The following is a 23,182-nucleotide window of genomic DNA, read 5'->3' as shown; positions in this document are numbered from 1 at the left end:
TACCATGTACACTTACCACACGCACACCTACCTACCATGTACACTTACCACACGCACACCTACCTACCATGTACACTTACCACACACTAGATGGTAGCTGGTTGGGTCGTGGGGCCAGCTGGTTGGGTGGCAGTCACACACACAGTCACACATCCAGACCCTGTAGATACAGAACACATGTTATAGAAGTATAAAACACCTGCTTCTCTAAACCCCTCCTCCCCCTCCCCAGAGGAACAGTCGCTATGACGGCCAGATCGCTGTGTTTGGCTCCAAGCTGCAGGAGGAGCTGGCTAAACAGCGCTACTTCCTGGTTGGGGCTGGCGCTATTGGCTGTGAGCTGCTGAAGAACTTCGCCATGATTGGATTGGCCAGCGGGGAGGGTGAGGTCATCGTGACGGACATGGACACCATAGAGAAATCCAACCTCAACAGACAGTTCCTCTTCAGGTGAGAGAAGAGGAGGAGGTTTTAAATAATGGGTGAAAACCCCCATCTCTTTTATCTTGGCCTTTTGTCAGTGTTTTGACTGTTTTCGACATTGGATGTGTGCCTAATGACACCCTGTTTACTTTATAGTGCACTACTACTGATCTGGGGTCCTTTGATAGTGCACTACTACTGATCTGGGGTCCTTTGATAGTGCACTACTACTGATCTGGGGTCCTTTGATAGTGCACTACTACTGATCTGGGGTCCTTTGATAGTGCACTACTACTGATCTGGGGTGCTTTGATAGTGCACTACTACTGATCTGGGGTTAGGGTTAGATAGTGCCCTATACAGGGAGACCAATACCATTTAATTGTGAATCTTTTATTGTCACTTATTTTCTGAAGTGTTGCGTGTTTAAATAGTTGTATGTGGTTTGGTTCAGGCCGTGGGACGTGACGAAGATGAAGAGCGAGACGGCGGCGGCGGCGGTGAAGCAGATGAACCCGTCTATCCGTATCACGGGACACCAGAACCGCGTCGGGCCCGACACAGAGCGAGTCTACGACGACGACTTCTTCGAGAGCCTCCACGGAGTCGCCAACGCGCTGGACAACGTCGACGCACGTAAGACGCACTTCCTACTGCCATGTTGCTGTGGGTAACGTACAGAGGTAGAACGAAGACAGGCCTGTTAATTCAGGACCAGTTGTCTGCTGCCACACATGATAAAACAGGGGGTGATGTTTCTGGGGTTTACATGACAAAACAGGGGGATATATATTTCTGGGGTTTACATGATAAAACAGGGGGATATATATTTCTGGGGTTTACATGATAAAACAGGGTGATATATATTTCTGGGGTTTACATGATAAAACAGGGGGATATATATTTCTGGGGTTTACATGATAAAACAGGGTGATATATATTTCTGGGGTTTACATGATAAAACAGGGGGATATATATTTCTGGGGTTTACATGATAAAACAGGGGGATATATATTTCTGGGGTTTACATGATAAAACAGGGTGGTATATATTTCTGGGGTTTACATGATAAAACAGGGGGATATATATTTCTGGGGTTTACATGATAAAACAGGGGGATATATATTTCTGGGGTTTACATGATAAAACAGGGTGGTATATATTTCTGGGGTTTACATGATAAAACAGGGGGATATATATTTCTGGGGTTTACATGATAAAACAGGGGGATATATATTTCTGGGGTTTACATGATAAAACAGGGTGATATATATTTCTGGGGTTTACATGATAAAGCAGGGTGATATATATTTCTGGGGTTTACATGATAAAACAGGGTGATATATATTTCTGGGGTTTACATGATAAAACAGGGTGATATATATTTCTGGGGTTTACATGATAAAACAGGGTGATATATATTTCTGGGGTTTACATGATAAAACAGGGTGATATATATTTCTGGGGTTTACATGATAAAACAGGGGGATATATATTTCTGGGGTTTACATGATAAAACAGGGGGATATATATTTCTGGGGGATATATATTTCTGGGGTTTACATGATAAAACAGGGGGATATATATTTCTGGGGTTTACATGATAAAACAGGGTGATATATATTTCTGGGGTTTACATGATAAAACAGGGGTGATGTTTCTGGGGTTTACATGATAAAACAGGGGTGATGTTTCTGGGGTTTACATGATAAAACAGGGGGATATATATTTCTGGGGTTTACATGATAAAACAGGGGGATATATATTTCTGGGGTTTACATGATAAAACAGGGGGATATATATTTCTGGGGTTTACATGATTAAACAGGGTGATATATATTTCTGGGGTTTACATGATAAAACAGGGTGATATATATTTCTGGGGTTTACATGATAAAACAGGGTGATATATATTTCTGGGGTTTACATGATAAAACAGGGGTGATGTTTCTGGGGTTTACATGATAAAACAGGGTGATGTTTCTGGGGTTTACATGATAAAACAGGGTGATATATATATTTCTGGGGTTTACATGATAAAACAGGGGTGATGTTTCTGGGGTTTACATGATAAAACAGGGGTGATGTTTCTGGGGTTTACATGATAAAACAGGGTGATATATATTTCTGGGGTTTACATGATAAAACAGGGTGATATATATTTCTGGGGTTTACATGATAAAACAGGGTGATATATATTTCTGGGGTTTACATGATAAAACAGGGGGATATATATTTCTGGGGTTTACATGATAAAACAGGGGTGATGTTTCTGGGGTTTACATGATAAAACAGGGGTGATGTTTCTGGGGTTTAATTTGGCCGTGGCGATATCAAATTAGTTTTTTGTTATATTACAAATGCCTGTATCGCAGTATCAACATTTTTGTTATTTAAATGTTTTTATGAGCGTTTATGTCCGCTTGTTGTCATGTAGTCTCTATGGTCTCGTTCGCTCTTTCTGTGCTGTGTGCACCTTCCCATTTACACCAGAGATCTGTATATAATGAGATGCTCATCCCTCCGACCTAACAATGGGAATCATTGTCCCAAAGGCAGGCGACAAGCTGACGTCCTAAATAAACCCAGAGAAACCCATTTGGACAGATTTTCTCGCTTTGCCTCTTTCTCCCGAGACCCTCCCACTCACAACAACAAAGATATGAGATCACTTCCTCTCTGAAAACAAGCAGGTACAACTCCCTGTGTGCTGTAACAGAGGTGAAGTTCATTTTATTTGTCTCAACTACTCAAATTGCGCGCTGAACAGACCATACTAAAACGGGGAGTATCCATAAACATTGGTTCTGGGAAATGAATGTTCAGTTTGTCACGCGCATCATTACAGCACCACGTACCGCTAGCAACATCTTAGCCAAAGGCCGTTATACTAGCTGTCTAGTCGGGTGTTTTAGAAATGTGCCATGAGCATAACAAGATGCATTTGTATAAGGCAACTCGTTCTAGGCTGGGTTTCTGTACAACACTTTGAGATATTAGCTGATGTACGAAGGGCTATATAAAAAGAAACTTGACTCGTTCTCATTCTGAGAAACAAGGTAGGTCACTTGATTTCAACATCTGAACAAAGTGGGCAGGCTAACATGCTTTTCAAACAGTTGGAGACAGACAGAAGAGTCTTCATAACTATTCAACTCTCTACCTTGTTAGCTAGCAAATAGGTCCAAGCTATCTCAACGGTTCTACCTTGTTAGCTAGCAAATAGGTCCAAGCTGGCTCAACTGTTCTACCTTGTTAGCTAGCAAATAGGTCCAAGCTGGCTCAGCTGTTCTACCTTGTTAGCTAGCAAATAGGTCCAAGCTGGCTCAACTGTTCTACCTTGTTAGCAAATAGGTCCAAGCTGGCTCAGCTGTTCTACCTTGTTAGCAAATAGGTCCAAGCTGGCTCAACTGTTCTACCTTGTTAGCTAGCAAATAGGTCCAAGCTGGCTCAGCTGTTCTACCTTGTTAGCTAGCAAATAGGTCCAAGCTGGCTCAGCTGTTCTACCTTGTTAGCAAATAGGTCCAAGCTGGCTCAGCTGTTCTACCTTGTTAGCTAGCAAATAGGTCCAAGCTGGCTCAACTGTTCTACCTTGTTACCTAGCAAATAGGTCCAAGCTGGCTCAACTCTCTACCTTGCTAGCTAGCAAATAGGTCCAAGCTGGCTCAACTGTTCTACCTTGTTAGCTAGCAAATAGGTCCAGGCTGGCTCAACTCTCTACCTTGTTAGCTAGCAAATAGGTCCAAGCTGGCTCAACTCTCTACCTTGTTAGCTAGCAAATAGGTCCAGGCTGGCTCAACTGTTCTACTTTGTTAGCTAGCAAATAGGTCCAAGCTGGCGCAACTCTCTACCTTGTTAGCTAGCAAATAGATCCAAGCTGGCTCAACTCTCTACCTTGTTAGCTAGCAAATAGGTCCAGGCTGGCTCAACTGTTCTACCTTGTTAGCTAGCAAATAGGTCCAGGCTGGCTCAACTCTCTACCTTGTTAGCTAGCAAATAGGTCCAAGCTGGCTCAACTCTCTACCTTGTTAGCTAGCAAATAGGTCCAGGCTGGCTCAACTCTCTACCTTGTTAGCTAGCAAATAGGTCCAAGCTGGCTCAACTCTCTACCTTGTTAGCTAGCAAATAGGTCCAGGCTGGCTCAACTCTCTACCTTGTTAGCTAGCAAATAGGTCCAAGCTGGCTCAACTGTTCTACTTTGTTAGCTAGCAAATAGGTCCAAGCTGGCTCAACTCTCTACCTTGTTAGCTAGCAAATAGGTCCAAGCTATCTCAACTCTCTACCTTGTTAGCTAGCAAATAGGTCCAAGCTGGCTCAACTGTTCTACCTTGTTAGCTAGCAAATAGGTCCAAGCTGGCTCAACTCTCTACCTTGTTAGCTAGCAAATAGGTCCAAGCTGGCTCAACTGTTATACCGTGTTAGCTAGCAAATAGGTGCACGCTGGCTCAACTTGAAATATTTCGATTAGCTGGCTACTCACTAGGTCGTGGGCTTGAGGGATTGTTGCTGTAGGGAACGCCGTTTGGGTCTTTACGTGTCAAAAAAGATACACGTCAAATAGTGTTATTTGTGTTATTTTAAACAAGCTTTTAATTTGACATGTCAAATAACACAGTTCTATTAGAATGTTGTGTGTGATGAATTTGCACGTGTTGGTGTTGAGCCACCGCTATCAGTAGCACTGTCAAAGCTGTACACAACAAGTCTGTTAACACAGGCCATTTATTTGCAGCACTGTCAATTCCATACTTTTATTTTGAAGGTGTACCACAAAGTCCACTATTGTGGCTAGCTTCACATAGATGGGTTCGACAACCATTAATCAAATGAGAACTGTTTTTTTATAAATTAGGGTTATTTTAGATGATGACACCTAGCTATATAGCTAGCTAACGATAGATGTCGTTTTGCTATGTTTTTTGGGGAAGCACGTTGTTTGCCTCCATGAGCTAGCTAGCTTTTGTTTATGACCAGCCATGAGCTAGCTAGCTTTTGTTTATGACCAGCACTGTAGGTGCGCGAGACAACTTTACCAGCATCATAGCATACGTATCGATGAATCGTTGTGACATATGAACTACGAGTGATGGTGTAATCAACGTGTAATAATAACTACATAAAAAATGTAGGAACGCATTACATTTATTATGTGACGTTCAATCATATTCAGGTCCTGGCTCCTAGACTCGGCGTTCCATATTAATGAGACCCGTGTTTATGTTTTATAGCCTAATGCCTGCTACAATAAGTTAGCATTATTAGTGAAATGTATTATGTGTTTGATTCTGGGTACATTTGTAACAACAACAAAAAATGGCTTTTTTATAAACAGAGAATTTAAAGCCAGATCAGTGATTATTGCAAATAAAGCAGGTTAAACTATTTTGATGAAATAATTAAATGATCAGTGGGTTTTATAGTTGTGGAAAGCTTATATTTGTCTGAGGTTCACAAGCCCTGAATTAATTCAATTATTGCTGTTTTTTTAAATTGTACAACAAAACTTATTTAGAGAAAAACATCTCTGTTTATCATGAATAGGGCACACGTCAGATTTCCTTTTGGGTTACTCATGTTGGTTTTCCTTTTGGGTTACTCATGTCAGATTTCCTTTTGGGTTACCGAGATTGTGCTGAAATTGCTCATTTGTGAGTTGACTGATTTTGTACAGGGCCATTTTGCGTTTGCCGATTTTTGTACAGGGCTATACTTTCTCTTGTAGTTTTTCTCCTATTCCTCCTCTCCTGTAGGTATGTATATGGACCGGAGGTGTGTCTACTACAGGAAGCCCCTGTTAGAGTCCGGTACTCTGGGTACCAAGGGGAACGTTCAGGTGGTCATCCCCTTCCTGACAGAGTCGTACAGCTCCTCCCAGGATCCCCCGGAGAAGTCCATCCCCATCTGCACACTGAAGAACTTCCCCAACGCCATCGAACACACACTGCAGGTAACACACACACACACACACACACACACACACACACACACACACACACTCTGCAGGTAACACACACACACACACACACTCTGCAGGTAACACACACACACACACACTCTGCAGGTAACACACTCCCCCGGGGATGTCCTCTATATGCAGTGTGTGACGTGTACAGTAACTCTTGGTCTCTTCTCCAGTGGGCTAACCTGTGGGACTGACGTCCTCTATATGCAGTGTGTGGTAACTCTCTCGTCTCCTTCCTCTCCAGTGGGCCCGTGATGAGTTCGAGGGTCTGTTTAAACAGCCATCAGAGAATGCCATGCAGTACCTCACGTAAGTCCACCACTTCAGCATGTTTACCATTCTACCTGTTGTGACTGTGTTGTGACTGTGTTGTGACTGTGTTGTGACTGTGTTGTGACTGTGTTGTGACTGTGTTGTGACTGTGTTGTGACTGTGTTGTGACTGTGTTGTGACTGTGTTGTGACTGTGTTGTGACTGCGTTGTGACTGCGTTGTGACTGCGTTGTGACTGCGATGTGACTGTATGAATGAATGTTATTTTCTGGTCTAATCACCAGTCGACAACCTCATGGCTTTGGGGATCGATTGAGACATGAACATTACAGGAGTTCACAGTGATAATTATTCCGGTTTCCTGTGTGTGAGCCGCCGCATAGAGGAATACATCAATTATAAATACGGTTTTCTGTGTGTGAGCCGCCGCATAGAGGAATACATCAATTATAAATACGGTTTTCTGTGTGAGCCGCCGCATAGAGGAATACATCAATTATAAATACGGTTTTCTGTGTGAGCCGCCGCATAGAGGAATACATCAATTATAAATACGGTTTTCTGTGTGAGCCGCCGCATAGAGGAATACATCAATTATAAATACGGTTTTCTGTGTGAGCCACCGCATGGAGGAATACATCAATTATAAATACGGTTTTCTGTGTGAGCCACCGCATGGAGGAATACATCAATTATAAATACGGTTTTCTGTGTGAGCCACCGCATGGGAGCCGCCGCATGGAGGAATACATCAATTATAAATACGGTTTTCTGTGTGAGCCACCGCATGGGAGCCGCCGCATGGAGGAATACATCAATTATAAATACGGTTTTCTGTGTGAGCCACCGTATAGAGGAATACATCAATTATAAATACGGTTTTCTGTGTGAGCCGCCGCATAGAGGAATACATCAATTATAAATACGGTTTTCCAATGAACTCCGTCTCTCTGTGGCGTCTGAAACTACACTGCTCAAAAAAATAAAGGGAACACTGACTTGGAGTTACATTGTGTTGTTTAAGTGTTCCCTTTATTTTTTTGAGTAGTGTATTTCTAAGTTGTGGTCGTCTAGTGGATCTGACACTCTACCCAGATTTACTGTGTTGGGAGGTCGTCTAGACCAGTTTAATATGAGCTGTGGTGATGTTTCCCTAACCTAGTGATGCTAAGTTCCTGGAGAGAACCCTGAAGCTGCCTGGAGCCCAGCCTCTAGAGGTGTTGGAGGCTGCCTGGAGCCCAGCCTCTAGAGGTGTTGGAGGCTGCCTGGGGGCCCAGCCTCTAGAGGTGTTGGAGGCTGCCTGGGGCCCAGCCTCTAGAGGTGTTAGAGGCTGCCTGGGGCCCAGCCTCTAGAGGTGTTGGAGGCTGCCTGGGGCCCAGCCTCTAGAGGTGTTGGAGGCTGCCTGGGGCCCAGCCTCTAGAGGTGTTGGGAGGCCGCCTGGGGCCCAGCCTCTAGAGGTGTTGGGAGGCCGCCTGGGGCCCAGCCTCTAGAGGTGTTGGGAGGCCATCTAGACCAGTTTAATATGAGCTGTGGTGATGTTTCCTAACCTAGTGACGCTAAGTTCCTGGAGAGAACCCTGAAGCTGCCTGGAGCCCAGCCTCTAGAGGTGTTGGAGGCTGCCTGGAGCCCAGCCTCTAGAGGTGTTGGAGGCCATCTAGACCAGTTTTAATATGAGCTGTGGTGATGTTTCCTAACCTAGTGATGCTAAGTTCCTGGAGAGAACCCTGAAGCTGCCTGGAGCCCAGCCTCTAGAGGTGTTGGAGGCCGTCTATAAGAGTTTGGTGACTGACTGCCCTCACAGCTGGGCCGACTGTGTCACCTGGGCTCGTCACCACTGGCAGTGTCAGTACAGCAACAACATCTGTCAGCTACTGCACAACTTCCCCCCAGAACAGGTATATGGAACACTGTTAACACACACACACACACACGCACACGCACGCACACACACACACACACACGCTCTGTTACACACACACACACGCTCTGTTACACACACACACACGCTCTGTTACACACACACACACACACACACGCACGCTCTGTTACACACGCTCTGTTACACACACACACACACACTGTTTGAATGTGGTTTTGTTGTATTAATATCGATGCTCTTCTCTGTCGCTGTCTGTCTCTAATATCCCCCCCTCAGCTGACCAGCTCTGGCGCCCCCTTCTGGTCCGGTCCAAAGAGATGTCCTCACCCTCTAGAGTTCAGTACCAGCAACGTGAGTCCTTTATCCCGTCTCCCACTGCCTCAGTCCCTGTCTCCCCCCGTCTCCCCACGTCACTGTCTCCCACTGTTTCTGTCTCCCACTGTTTCTGTCTCCCACTGTTTCTGTCTCCCACTGTTTCTGTCTCCCACTGTCTCTGTCTCCCTCCCACTGTCTCTGTCTCCCACTGTCTCTGTCTCCCACTGTCTCTGTCTCCCACTGTCTCTGTCTCCCACTGTCTCTGTCTCCCACTGTCTCTGTCTCCCACTGTCTCTGTCTCCCACTGTCTCTGTCTCCCACTGTCTCTGTCTCCCCCCGTCACTGTCTCCCCCCGTCACTGTCTCCCACTGTCTCTGTCTCCCACTGTCTCTGTCTCCCACTGTTTCTGTCTCCCACTGTTTCTGTCTCCCACTGTCTCTGTCTCCCACTGTCTCTGTCTCCCCCACTGTCTCTGTCTCCCCCACTGTCTCTGTCTCCCCCACTGTCTCTGTCTCCCCCACTGTCTCTGTCTCCCCCACTGTCTCTGTCTCCCCCACTGTCTCTGTCTCCCCCACTGTCTCTGTCTCCCCCACTGTCTCTGTCTCCCCCACTGTCTCTGTCTCCCCCACTGTCTCTGTCTCCCCCACTGTCTCTGTCTCCCCCACTGTCTCTGTCTCCCCCACTGTCTCTGTCTCCCCCACTGTCTCTGTCTCCCCCACTGTCTCTGTCTCCCCCACTGTCTCTGTCTCCCCCACTGTCTCTGTCTCCCCCACTGTCTCTGTCTCCCCCACTGTCTCTGTCTCCCCCACTGTCTCTGTCTCCCCCACTGTCTCTGTCTCCCCCACTGTCTCTGTCTCCCCCACTGTCTCTGTCTCCCCCACTGTCTCTGTCTCCCCCACTGTCTCTGTCTCCCCCACTGTCTCTGTCTCCCCCACTGTCTCTGTCTCCCCCACTGTCTCTGTCTCCCCCACTGTCTCTGTCTCCCCCACTGTCTCTGTCTCCCCCACTGTCTCCCTCTGTCTCCCCCACTGTCTCCCTCTGTCTCCCCCACTGTCTCCCTCTGTCTCCCCCACTGTCTCCCTCTGTCTCCCCCACTGTCTCCCTCTGTCTCCCCCACTGTCTCCCTCTGTCTCCCCCACTGTCTCCCTCTGTCTCCCCCACTGTCTCCCTCTGTCTCCCCCACTGTCTCCCTCTGTCTCCCCCACTGTCTCCCTCTGTCTCCCCCACTGTCTCCCTCTGTCTCCCCCACTGTCTCCCTCTGTCTCCCCCACTGTCTCCCTCTGTCTCCCCCACTGTCTCCCTCTGTCTCCCCCACTGTCTCCCTCTGTCTCCCCCACTGTCTCCCTCTGTCTCCCCCACTGTCTCCCTCTGTCTCCCCCACTGTCTCCCTCTGTCTCCCCCACTGTCTCCCTCTGTCTCCCCCACTGTCTCCCTCTGTCTCCCCCACTGTCTCCCTCTGTCTCCCCCACTGTCTCCCTCTGTCTCCCCCACTGTCTCCCTCTGTCTCCCCCACTGTCTCCCTCTGTCTCCCCCACTGTCTCCCTCTGTCTCCCCCACTGTCTCCCTCTGTCTCCCCCACTGTCTCCCTCTGTCTCCCCCACTGTCTCCCTCTGTCTCCCCCACTGTCTCCCTCTGTCTCCCCCACTGTCTCCCTCTGTCTCCCCCACTGTCTCCCTCTGTCTCCCCCACTGTCTCCCTCTGTCTCCCCCACTGTCTCCCTCTGTCTCCCCCACTGTCTCCCTCTCCCCCACTGTCTCCCTCTCCCCCACTGTCTCCCTCTCCCCCACTGTCTCCCTCTCCCCCACTGTCTCCCTCTCCCCCACTGTCTGTCTCTCCCCCACTGTCTGTCTCTCCCCCACTGTCTGTCTCTCCCCCACTGTCTGTCTCTCCCCCACTGTCTGTCTCTCCCCCACTGTCTGTCTCTCCCCCACTGTCTGTCTCTCCCCCACTGTCTGTCTCTCCCCCACTGTCTGTCTCTCCCCCACTGTCTGTCTCTCCCCCACTGTCTGTCTCTCCCCCACTGTCTGTCTCTCCCCCACTGTCTGTCTCTCCCCCACTGTCTGTCTCTGTCTCCCCCACTGTCTCTCTGTCTCCCCCACTGTCTGTCTCTGTCTCCCCCACTGTCTGTCTCTGTCTCCCCCACTGTCTGTCTCTGTCTCCCCCACTGTCTGTCTCTGTCTCCCCCACTGTCTGTCTCTGTCTCCCCCACTGTCTGTCTCTGTCTCCCCCTCTGTCTCCCCCACTGTCTCCCTCTGTCTCCCACTGTCTCTGTCTCCCACTGTCTCCCACTGTCTCTGTCTCCCACTGTCTCCCACTGTCTCTGTCTCCCACTGTCTCCCACTGTCTCTGTCTCCCACTGTCTCTGTCTCCCGTCTGTCTCTGTCTCCCGTCTGTCTCTGTCTCCCGTCTGTCTCTGTCTCCCGTCTGTCTCCCACTGTCTCTGTCTCCCACTGTCTCTGTCTCCCACTGTCTCTGTCTCCCACTGTCTCTGTCTCCCACTGTCTCCCACTGTCTCCCACTGTCTCCCACTGTCTCCCACTGTCTCTGTCTCCCACTGTCTCTGTCTCCCACTGTCTCTGTCTCCCACTGTCTCTGTCTCCCACTGTCTCTGTCTCCCGTCTGTCTCCCACTGTCTCTGTCTCCCACTGTCTCTGTCTCCCGTCTGTCTCCCACTGTCTCTGTCTCCCGTCTGTCTCCCACTGTCTCTGTCTCCCACTGTCTCCCACTGTCTCTGTCTCCCACTGTCTCTGTCTCCCACTGTCTCTGTCTCCCACTGTCTCTGTCTCCCACTGTCTCTGTCTCCCACTGTCTCTGTCTCCCGTCTGTCTCCCACTGTCCCCGTCTCCCCCCCCCGTCTCCGTCTCCCACTGTCCCCGTCTCCCACTGTCCCCGTCTCCCACTGTCCCCGTCCCCGTCTCCCCCTGTCCCCGTCTCCGTCTCCCGTCTCCCCCCCTGTCCACGGTTGTAGACCATCTCCTCTCTCTCTCTAGGACCTCCATATGGACTATGTGATGGCAGGAGCCAACTTGTTTGCCCAGTCGTACGGCATGCAGGGCTCTACCGACCGTGCCGGCGTGGCTAAGATCCTGGACAGCCTATCGGTGCCCACCTTCGTCCCCAGGTCAGGGGTCAAGATCCACGTCTCCGACCAGGAGATGCAGAGCACTCACGGCAACGTCGGTGAGGATGGGATTGATTTTATTTGTTAAGGAAACTTCTATGGAAGGCTGCTCCAGACAATGGGGTCCAGTGATGGTCAACCTTCTCCCTATAGGGATGTATAAACACAATGGGGTCTAGTGATGGTCAACCTTCTCCCTGTAGGGATGTATAAACACAATGGGGTCTAGTGATGGTCAACCTTCTCCCTGTAGGAATGTATAAACACAATGGGGTCTAGTGATGGTAAACCTTCTCCCTGTAGGGATGTATAAACACAATGGGGTCTAGTGATAGTCAACCTTCTCCCTGTAGGGATGTATAAACACAATGGGGTCTAGTGATGGTCAACCTTCTCCCTGTAGGGATGTATAAACACAATGGGGTCTAGTGATAGTCAACCTTCTCCCTGTAGGGATGTATAAACACAATGGGGTCTAGTGATAGTCAACCTTCTCCCTGTAGGGATGTATAAACACAATGGGGTCTAGTGATGGTCAACCTTCTCCCTGTAGGGATGTATAAACACAATGGGGTCTAGTGATGGTCAACCTTCTCCCGGTAGGGATGTATAAACACAATGGGGTCTAGTGATGGTCAACCTTCTCCCTGTAGGGATGTATAAACACAATGGGGTCTAGTGATGGTAAACCTTCTCCCTGTAGGGATGTATAAACACAATGGGGTCTAGTGATAGTCAACCTTCTCCCTGTAGGGATGTATAAACACAATGGGGTCTAGTGATGGTCAACCTTCTCCCTGTAGGGATGTATAAACACAATGGGGTCTAGTGATGGTCAACCTTCTCCCGGTAGGGATGTATAAACACAATGGGGTCTAGTGATGGTCAACCTTCTCCCTGTAGGGATGTATAAACACAATGGGGTCCAGTGATAGTGAACCTTCTCCCTGTAGGGATGTATAAACACAATGGGGTCTGGTGATGGTCAACCTTCTCCCTGTTGGGATGTATAAACACAATGGGGTCCAGTGATAGTCAACCTTCTCCCTGTAGGGATGTATAAACACAATGGGGTCTACTGATAGTCAACCTTCTCCCTGTAGGGATGTATAAACACAATGGGGTCTAGTGATGGTAAACCCTGTAGGGATGTATAAACACAATGGGGTCTAGTGATGGTCAACCTTCTCCCTGTAGGGATGTATAAACACAATGGGGTCTAGTGATGGTCAACCTTCTCCCTGTAGGGATGTATAAACACAATGGGGTCTAGTGATGGTCAACCTTCTCCCTGTAGGGATGTATAAACACAATGGGGTCTAGTGATGGTCAACCTTCTCCCTGTAGGGATGTATAAACACAATGGGGTCTAGTGATGGTCAACCTTCTCCCGGTAGGGATGTATAAACACAATGGGGTCTAGTGATGGTCAACCTTCTCCCTGTAGGGATGTATAAACACAATGGGGTCTACTGATGGTCAACCTTCTCCCTGTAGGAATGTATAAACACAATGGGGTCTAGTGATGGTCAACCTTCTCCCTGTAGGGATGTATAAACACAATGGGGTCTAGTGATAGTCAACCTTCTCCCTGTAGGGATGTATAAACACAATGGGGTCTAGTGATAGTCAACCTTCTCCCTGTAGGGATGTATAAACACAATGGGGTCTAGTGATGGTCAACCTTCTCCCTGTAGGGATGTATAAACACAATGGGGTCTAGTGATGGTCAACCTTCTCCCTGTAGGGATGTATAAACACAATGGGGTCTAGTGATGGTCAACCTTCTCCCTGTAGGGATGTATAAACACAATGGGGTCTAGTGATGGTCAACCTTCTCCCTGTAGGGATGTATAAACACAATGGGGTCTAGTGATGGTCAACCTTCTCCCGGTAGGGATGTATAAACACAATGGGGTCTAGTGATGGTCAACCTTCTCCCTGTAGGGATGTATAAACACAATGGGGTCTACTGATGGTCAACCTTCTCCCTGTAGGAATGTATAAACACAATGGGGTCTAGTGATGGTCAACCTTCTCCCTGTAGGGATGTATAAACACAATGGGGTCTAGTGATGGTCAACCTTCTCCCTGTAGGGATGTATAAACACAATGGGGTCTAGTGATGGTCAACCTTCTCCCTGTAGGGATGTATAAACACAATGGGGTCTAGTGATGGTCAACCTTCTCCCTGTAGGAATGTCTACACAGTAGTTGAAGGGAAACCGATAGGAGCCGGTTGGAGCGCAGGCGTGAGGTGTCCTCAGAAACGTTTTGTAACTCATTGCGTTTGCTGCTAAATGATGTTGTGTGTCCCAAAGCATGAATGAGAAACGTCCAGGTTGCTTTCTGACAGAGGACGTTGTGTAAAGTGTCTTCCTCTGAGTGTATAATAACCACTGACTGTTATTATGTGTTAGGAAGACAGCTCCCATCTGAAATGACCCTACTACATATCTCATTGGCCACCCACCCTGTCTGTAAACCAATCAACACTGTCTGTGTAGGCCTAACCTTCGTCTGTGTGTGTCGTCTGTGTGTGTCGTCTGTGTGTGTCGTCTGTGTGTGTCGTCTGTGTGTGTCGTCTGTGTGTGTCGTCTGTGTGTGTCGTCTGTGTGTGTCGTCTGTGTGTGTCGTCTGTGTGTGTCGTCTGTGTCTGTCGTCTGTGTCTGTCGTCTGTGTCTGTCGTCTGTGTCTGTCGTCTGTGTCTGTCGTCTGTGTCTGTCGTCTGTGTCTGTCGTCTGTGTCTGTCGTCTGTGTCTGTCGTGTGTGTCGTCTGTGTGTGTCGTCTGTGTGTGTCGTCTGTCGTGTGTCGTCTGTCGTGTGTCGTCTGTCGTGTGTCGTCTGTGTGTGTCGTCTGCGTGTGTGTAGATGACAACAGGCTGGAGGAACTGAAGACTCTGCTGCCTGGACTGGAAGCTTCTTCTCACTTTAAACTCACTGCCATCGACTTTGAGAAGGTAGAGATCTCTTCCTTTACTTTCTCTCTACTCATCTCTATCTCTCTCGCATCTCTCTCTCTGTCTCTCTGTCTCTCTCTCGTCTCTCTCTACTCATCTCTATCTCTCTCTCTCTCTCTCTCTCGTCTCTCTCGTCTCTCTCTCTACTCGTCTCTCTCTACTCTCGTCTCTCTCTCTACTCTCGTCTCTCTCTCTACTCTCGTCTCTCTCTCTCTCGTCTCTCTCTCTCGTCTCTCTCTCTCGTCTCTCTCTCTCTCGTCTCGTCTCTCTCTCGTCTCTCTGTCTCTCGTCTCTCTACTCGTCTCTCTCTACTCGTCTCTCTACTCGTCTCTCTCTACTCGTCTCTCTCTACTCGTCTCTCTCTACTCGTCTCTCTCTACTCGTCTCTCTCTACTCGTCTCTCTCTAATCGTCTCTCTCTACTCGTCTCTCTCTACTCGTCTCTCTCTACTCGTCTCTCTCTACTCGTCTCTCTCTACTCGTCTCTCTCTACTCGTCTCTCTCTACTCGTCTCTCTCTCTCTCGTCTCTCTCTCTCGTCTCTCTCTCTACTCGTCTCTCTCTCTCTCGTCTCTCTCTCTACTCGTCTCTCTCTCTCTACTCGTCTCTCTCTCTACTCTCGTCTCTCTACTCTCGTCTCTCTCGTCTCTCTCTCTCGTCTCTCTCGTCTCTCTCTCTCGTCTCTCTCTCTCTCTCGTCTCTCTCTTTCTCTCGTCTCTCTCTCTCTCTCGTCTCTCTCTCTCTCTCGTCTCTCTCTCTCTCTCGTCTCTCTCTCTCTCTCGTCTCTCTCTCTCTCTCGTCTCTCTCTCTCTCTCGTCTCTCTCTCTACTCTCGTCTCTCTCTCTACTCTCGTCTCTCTCTCTACTCGTCTCTCTCTCTCTCGTCTCTCTCTCTCTCGTCTCTCTCTACTCGTCTCTCTCTCTACTCGTCTCTCTCTCCTCTCGTCTCTCTCTACTCGTCTCTCTCTCTACTCTCGTCTCTCTCTCTCTCGTCTCTCTACTCTCGTCTCTCTCTACTCGTCTCTCTCTCTCGTCTCTCTCTACTCGTCTCTCTCTCTACTCTCGTCTCTCTCTACTCGTCTCTCTCTCTACTCTCGTCTCTCTCTCTCGTCTCTCTACTCTCGTCTCTCTACTCTCGTCTCTCTCTCTACTCGTCTCTCTCTCTCGTCTCTCTCTCTCGTCTCTCTACTCGTCTCTCTCTCTACTCGTCTCTCTCTCTCTCGTCTCGCTCTCTCTCGTCTCTCTCTCTCTCGTCTCTCTCTCTCTCGTCTCTCTCTCTCGTCTCTCTCTCTCGTCTCTCTCTCTACTCGTCTCTCTCTACTCGTCTCTCTCACTACTCGTCTCTCTCTCTACTCGTCTCTCTCTCTACTCGTCTCTCTCTCTACTCGTCTCTCTCTCTACTCGTCTCTCTCTACTCTTCTCTCTCGTCTCTCTCTCTACTCATCTTTCTCTACTCATCTCTCTCACCTACAATGCCTTTCGAGTCCTGTCATACACCCTTAACCCTTTCTATTTGTGTGTTTGACTGTTAACTGTGTGACTGTGTTCCAGGATGATGACTCTAATTTCCACATGGACTTCATCGTGGCGGCGTCCAACCTACGAGCAGAGAACTATCACATTCCCCCTGCCGACAGACACAAGGTGGGTAAACACTCACACACAGCCTTTGATGTCACATTTCCACTAGACTTTTGACTAAAGATGCAGGCGTTTCTGTTTCCTCCTAAAGGCCTGGAGCAAATAAAGCCCCAAAAAGTCTGTACAGATGTCTCTCTTCCTCCTCTCCAGAAAGATCCTTCTCCCATGGCAACCACCATATACTGTCTGTCGCTCTCCTCTCTCTCTCTCCTCTCTCTCTGTCTCCGTCTCTCCTCCCTCTCTCCCATTCTCTCTCTCTCCCCAGAGTAAGCTGATAGCTGGGAAGATCATTCCTGCGATAGCGACCACCACGTCGGCGGTCGTAGGTCTGGTCTGTCTGGAGCTCATCAAGATCGTTCAGGGACACAAGAAGGTGGATTCGTTTAAGAACGGCTTCATGAACCTGGCACTGCCCTTCTTCGGCTTCTCAGAACCCGTCGCTGCTCCCAGCCACAAGGTACAGGGGAGGCCTTCCCACCCTGTGACCCTGAACAAGACCTAGTGATACATAACCAGTAGACCGTGACCCTGAACAAGACGTAGTGATACATACATGCTCCCAGCCACAAGGTACAGGGGAGGCCTTCCCACCACGTCGCCCTGAACAAGACCTAGTGATACATAATCAGTAGACCGTGACCCCGTGACCCTGAACAAGACGTAGTGATACTCAATCAGTAGACCGTGACCCCGTGACCCTGAACAAGACGTAGTGATACTTAACCAGTAGACCGTGACCCCGTCACCCTGAACAAGACGTAGTGAAACTTAACCAGTAGACCGTGACCCCGTCGCCCTGAACAAGACGTAGTGATACTCAACCAGTAGACCGTGACCCTGAACAAGACCTAGTGATACATAACCAGTAGACCGTGACCCTGAACAAGACGTAGTGATACATACATGCTCCCAGCCACAAGGTACAGGGGAGGCCTTCCCACCACGTCGCCCTGAACAAGACCTAGTGATACATAATCAGTAGACCGTGACCCCGTGACCCTGAACAAGACGTAGTGATACTCAATCAGTAGACCGTGACCCCGTGACCCTGAACAAGACGTAGTGATACTTAACCTCTACAGAGTACCTAACCCGGATCCGGGAGCACCCCCCACACCCCCCACACTGATTAGCATCGCTAGCATAGCGTCACAATTAAATAGTAGCATCTAAATATCATTAAATCACAAGTCCAAGACACCCAATGAAAGACACAGATCTTGTGAATAAAACCACCATTTCAGATTTTTTAAATGTTTTACAGGGAAGACACAATATGTAAATCTATTAGCTAAACACGTTAGCAAAATGACACCATTTTCTTACTCCAACAGTTTCTTACTCCATCAGGTGCTATCACCAATTCGGCTAAACTAAGATATTGATAGCCACTAACCAACAAAAAAATTCTTAAGATGACAGTCTGATAACATATTTATGGTATAGCATAGTTTTTTTTTTTTTTAATGTGCATTTTTCAGGTATAAATCACAGTTCTACATTGCAGCTGCAATCTGATATAGTGCTGATGCAGCTAGAACAATTACAGAGACCAACGTTATATAACTAATTACTTGTCTTAAAACATTTCAGAAAAAATACACAGCGTACAGACATTGAAAGCCCAACATCTGGTGAATCCAAACAATATTTCAGATTTTTTAAATGTTTTATAGCGAAAACAAAATGTATCGCTAATTAGCATAACCAGGCCAGCCAAAACCAGCTGGACGCGCGCGACCAGTTCACATGCACGACAGATATATGAAATAACATCGTAAATTGGGTCTTACTATTGCTGGTCTTTCATCAGAATGTTGATCAAGGTGTCCTTAGTCCTGATGAGTCGTTCAATCCATTCACAATGGCAACCTCCCCTCTTCATTCAGCCTGGGTACTGGTCGACTGGCACGGTCAATTCCCAAAGTTAAAAAACTCAAAGAACGGAACACGGCAAAACTCCCGAAAAAATTCTAATAATCTGATTAAACTATATTGAAAAAACATACATTACGGTGATATGGTCACATGTATCAAACAAACTTCGAGACGGAGATAGTTTTCATCCGTAACGTCAGCATAACAAAAGTCAATGGCTTCTCTAAACGCGCATCTCAGGAAACCGGAAGTTGTCGGTCACGCTAAAGAAATAGGTCTTATTTCACGTCAGTACAAGATAAACAAAAAATTTCTCCTCTGACGTCTTCCAGACACCCAGAGGAAGAAGAAGGAAGTGTCATTCGGGTCATAGGTGGCGTGACCATATATAGGCAGAGCGTTGAAGCGAGCATACACATCTTGCAATCTTTTTCAGGCTCAGGGAAAGTGCTGTGAAATGACCTGTGTTTGACTCAGAGACTCAATTGGAACGGTTTTAGAAACCATAGCTTGTTTTCTATCCAATGCTATATGGTTATATGCATATAGTAACAGCAATAATTGAATAAGAGGCAGTTTAGTCTGTAGAGGCAATTATGCTAATGCGAAACAGCACCCCCTGTATTCTCAAGAAGTTAACCAGTAGACCGTGACCCCGTCGCCCTGAACAAGACGTAGTGATACTCAATCAGTAGACCGTGACCCCGTGACCCTGAACAAGACCTAGTGATACTCAACCAGTAGACCGTGACCCTGAACAAGACGTAGTGATACTCAATCAGTAGACCGTGACCCTGAACAAGACGTAGTGATACTCAACCAGTAGACCGTGACCCTGAACAAGACGTAGTGATACTCAACCAGTAGACCGTGACCCTGAACAAGACGTAGTGATACTCAATCAGTAGACCGTGACCCCGTGACCCTGAACAAGACGTAGTGATACTTAACCAGTAGACCGTGACCCTGAACAAGACGTAGTGATACTTAACCAGTAGACCGTGACCCTGAACAAGACGTAGTGATACTCAACCAGTAGACCGTGACCCCGTGACCCTGAACAAGACGTAGTGATACTCAACCAGTAGACCGTGACCCCGTGACCCTGAACAAGACGTAGTGAAACTTAACCAGTAGACCGTGACCCCGTCGCCCTGAACAAGACGTAGTGATACTCAACCAGTAGACCGTGACCCTGAACAAGACGTAGTGATACTCAACCAGTAGACCGTGACCCCGTGACCCTGAACAAGACGTAGTGATACTCAACCAGTAGACCGTGACCCTGAACAAGACGTAGTGATACTTAACCAGTAGACCGTGACCCTGAACAAGACCTAGTGATACTCAACCAGTAGACCGTGACCCTGAACAAGACCTAGTGATACTTAACCAGTAGACCGTGACCCCGTGACCCTGAACAAGACGTAGTGATACTCAACCAGTAGACCGTGACCCTGAACAAGACCTAGTGATACTTAACCAGTAGACCGTGACCCTGAACAAGACCTAGTGATACTTAACCAGTATACCGTGACCCTGTGACCCTGAACAAGACCTAGTGATACTCAACCAGTAGACCGTGACCCTGAACAAGACCTAGTGATACTTAACCAGTAGACCGTGACCCTGAACAAGACCTAGTGATACTCAACCAGTAGACCGTGACCCCGTGACCCTGAACAAGACGTAGTGATACTTAACCAGTAGACCGTGACCCCGTGACCCTGAACAAGACCTAGTGATACTCAACCAGTAGACCGTGACCCTGTGACCCTGAACAAGACGTAGTGATACTTAACCAGTAGACCGTGACCCCGTGACCCTGAACAAGACCTAGTGATACTCAACCAGTAGACCGTGACCCTGAACAAGACGTAGTGATACTCAACCAGTAGACCGTGACCCCGTGACCCTGAACAAGACGTAGTGATACTCAACCAGTAGACCGTGACCCTGTGACCCTGAACAAGACGTAGTGATACTCAATCAGTAGACCGTGACCCTGAACAAGACGTAGTGATACTCAACCAGTAGACCGTGACCCTGAACAAGACCTAGTGATACTCAACCAGTAGACCGTGACCCTGAACAAGACCTAGTGATACTTAACCAGTATACCGTGACCCTGTGACCCTGAACAAGACCTAGTGATACTCAACCAGTAGACCGTGACCCCGTGACCCTGAACAAGACCTAGTGATACTCAACCAGTAGACCGTGACCCTGAACAAGACCTAGTGATACTTAACCAGTAGACCGTGACCCTGAACAAGACGTAGTGATACTTAACCAGTAGACCGTGACCCCGTGACCCTGAACAAGACCTAGTGATACTCAACCAGTAGACCGTGACCCTGAACAAGACGTAGTGATACTCAACCAGTAGACCGTGACCCTGAACAAGACCTAGTGATACTCAACCAGTAGACCGTGACCCTGAACAAGACCTAGTGATACTTAACCAGTAGACCGTGACCCTGAACAAGACGTAGTGATACTTAACCAGTAGACCGTGACCCTGAACAAGACGTAGTGATACTTAACCAGTAGACCGTGACCCCGTGACCCTGAACAAGACGTAGTGATACTCAACCAGTAGACCGTGACCCTGAACAAGACGTAGTGATACTTAACCAGTAGACCGTGACCCCGTGACCCTGAACAAGACGTAGTGATACTTAACCAGTAGACCGTGACCCCGTGACCCTGAACAAGACGTAGTGATACTCAACCAGTAGACCGTGACCCTGAACAAGACGTAGTGAAACTTAACCAGTAGACCGTGACCCCGTCGCCCTGAACAAGACGTAGTGATACTCAACCAGTAGACCGTGACCCTGAACAAGACGTAGTGATACTTAACCAGTAGACCGTGACCCTGAACAAGACCTAGTGATACTCAACCAGTAGACCGTGACCCTGAACAAGACGTAGTGATACTTAACCAGTAGACCGTGACCCCGTGACCCTGAACAAGACGTAGTGATACTCAACCAGTAGACCGTGACCCTGAACAAGACGTAGTGATACTCAACCAGTAGACCGTGACCCTGAACAAGACGTAGTGATACTTAACCAGTAGACCGTGACCCCGTGACCCTGAACAAGACGTAGTGATACTCAACCAGTAGACCGTGACCCTGAACAAGACGTAGTGATACTCAACCAGTAGACCGTGACCCTGAACAAGACGTAGTGATACTCAACCAGTAGACCGTGACCCTGTGACCCTGAACAAGACCTAGTGATACTTAACCAGTAGACCGTGACCCCGTGACCCTGAACAAGACCTAGTGATACTTAACCAGTATACCGTGACCCCGTGACCCTGAACAAGACGTAGTGATACCTAGACGGTATCCGCTGTGTAATGCTGTGAGACAGGCCAATCATTTAGTGTTGAAGCACTAACAGATATTCTCTCCCTCCATCTCTCCTCTCTCTCTCCCTCCATCTCTCTCTCTCTCTCTCCCTCCATCTCTCCTCTCTCTCTCCATCTCTCCTCTCTCTCTCTCTCTCTCTCCATCTCTCCTCTCTCTCTCTCCATCTCTCCTCTCTCCCTCCCTCCATCTCTCATCTCTCTCTCTCCCTCCCTCCATCTCTCCTCTCTCTCTCTCTCTCCCTCCATCTCTCCTCTCTCTCTCCCTCCCTCCATCTCTCCTCTCTCTCTCTCTCCCTCCATCTCTCCTCTCTCTCTCTATAGTACTATGAGATTGACTGGTCTCTGTGGGATCGTTTTGAGGTGAAGGGTCTGCAGGCCAGTGGAGAGGAGATGACTCTCCGACAGTTCCTCGACTACTTCAAGGTACAAGTTTCTGTGCTTAGGTGGACTTTCTCTCTTCCTCCTCTCACCCTGCTGTCTTGATGCTCTGCTCCTCTCCCCCTGCTGTCTCTGCTCCTCTCCCCCTGCTGTCTCTGCTCCTCTCCCCCTGCTGTCTCTGCTCCTCTCCCCCTGCTGTCTCTGCTCCTCTCCCCCTGCTGTCTCTGCTCCTCTCCCCCTGCTGTCTCTGCTCCTCTCACCCTGCTGTCTCTGCTCCTCTCCCCCTGCTGTCTCTGCTCCTCTCCCCCTGCTGTCTCTGCTCCTCTCCCCCTGCTGTCTCTGCTCCTCTCCCCCTGCTGTCTCTGCTCCTCTCCCCCTGCTGTCTCTGCTCCTCTCCCCCTGCTGTCTCTGCTCCTCTCCCCCTGCTGTCTCTGCTCCTCTCCCCCTGCTGTCTCTGCTCCTCTCACCCTGCTGTCTCTGCTCCTCTCCCCCTGCTGTCTCTGCTCCTCTCACCCTGCTGTCTCGATGCTCTGCTCCTCTCACCCTGCTGTCTCGATGCTCTGCTCCTCTCACCACGCTGTCTCGATGCTCTGCTCCTCTCACCACGCTGTCTCGATGCTCTGCTCCTCTCACCCTGCTGTCTCGATGCTCTGCTCCTCTCACCACGCTGTCTCGATGCTCTGCTCCTCTCCCCCTGCTGTCTCGATGCTCTGCTCCTCTCACCCTGCTGTCTCGATGCTCTGCTCCTCTCACCCTGCTGTCTCGATGCTCTGCTCCTCTCACCACGCTGTCTCGATGCTCTGCTCCTCTCACCCTGCTGTCTCGATGCTCTGCTCCTCTCACCCTGCTGTCTCGATGCTCTGCTCCTCTCACCCTGCTGTCTCGATGCTCTGCTCCTCTCACCCTGCTGTCTCGATGCTCTGCTCCTCTCACCACGCTGTCTCGATGCTCTGCTCCTCTCACCCTGCTGT

General features: G+C 48.7%; 1 protein-coding gene across 3 annotated transcripts in view; it reads left to right on the top strand.

Moving 5' to 3' along the window:
• Positions 1-23,182, top strand: part of uba1 (ubiquitin-like modifier activating enzyme 1) — a 66,782-nt gene that overhangs the window by 39,382 nt on the left and 4,218 nt on the right. For all 3 annotated transcript variants that reach the window (XM_055891090.1, XM_055891088.1, XM_055891089.1), the window contains exons 12-22: positions 233-450; positions 878-1,059; positions 6,174-6,370; positions 6,630-6,694; positions 8,357-8,552; positions 8,813-8,887; positions 11,842-12,031; positions 14,844-14,932; positions 16,481-16,573; positions 16,836-17,027; positions 22,155-22,256. In XM_055891090.1, coding sequence (XP_055747065.1) covers positions 233-450; positions 878-1,059; positions 6,174-6,370; positions 6,630-6,694; positions 8,357-8,552; positions 8,813-8,887; positions 11,842-12,031; positions 14,844-14,932; positions 16,481-16,573; positions 16,836-17,027; positions 22,155-22,256 — 1,599 coding nt within the window. The remainder of the gene's footprint in view (positions 1-232; positions 451-877; positions 1,060-6,173; positions 6,371-6,629; positions 6,695-8,356; positions 8,553-8,812; positions 8,888-11,841; positions 12,032-14,843; positions 14,933-16,480; positions 16,574-16,835; positions 17,028-22,154; positions 22,257-23,182) is intronic.

This window comes from Salvelinus fontinalis, chromosome 31 (assembly GCF_029448725.1).
Source record: "Salvelinus fontinalis isolate EN_2023a chromosome 31, ASM2944872v1, whole genome shotgun sequence".
NCBI classification, from domain to species: Eukaryota; Metazoa; Chordata; class Actinopteri; order Salmoniformes; family Salmonidae; genus Salvelinus; species Salvelinus fontinalis.
Note: the sequence above shows the minus strand (reverse complement) of the source record. Positions and strands in the feature narration are given on the sequence as shown.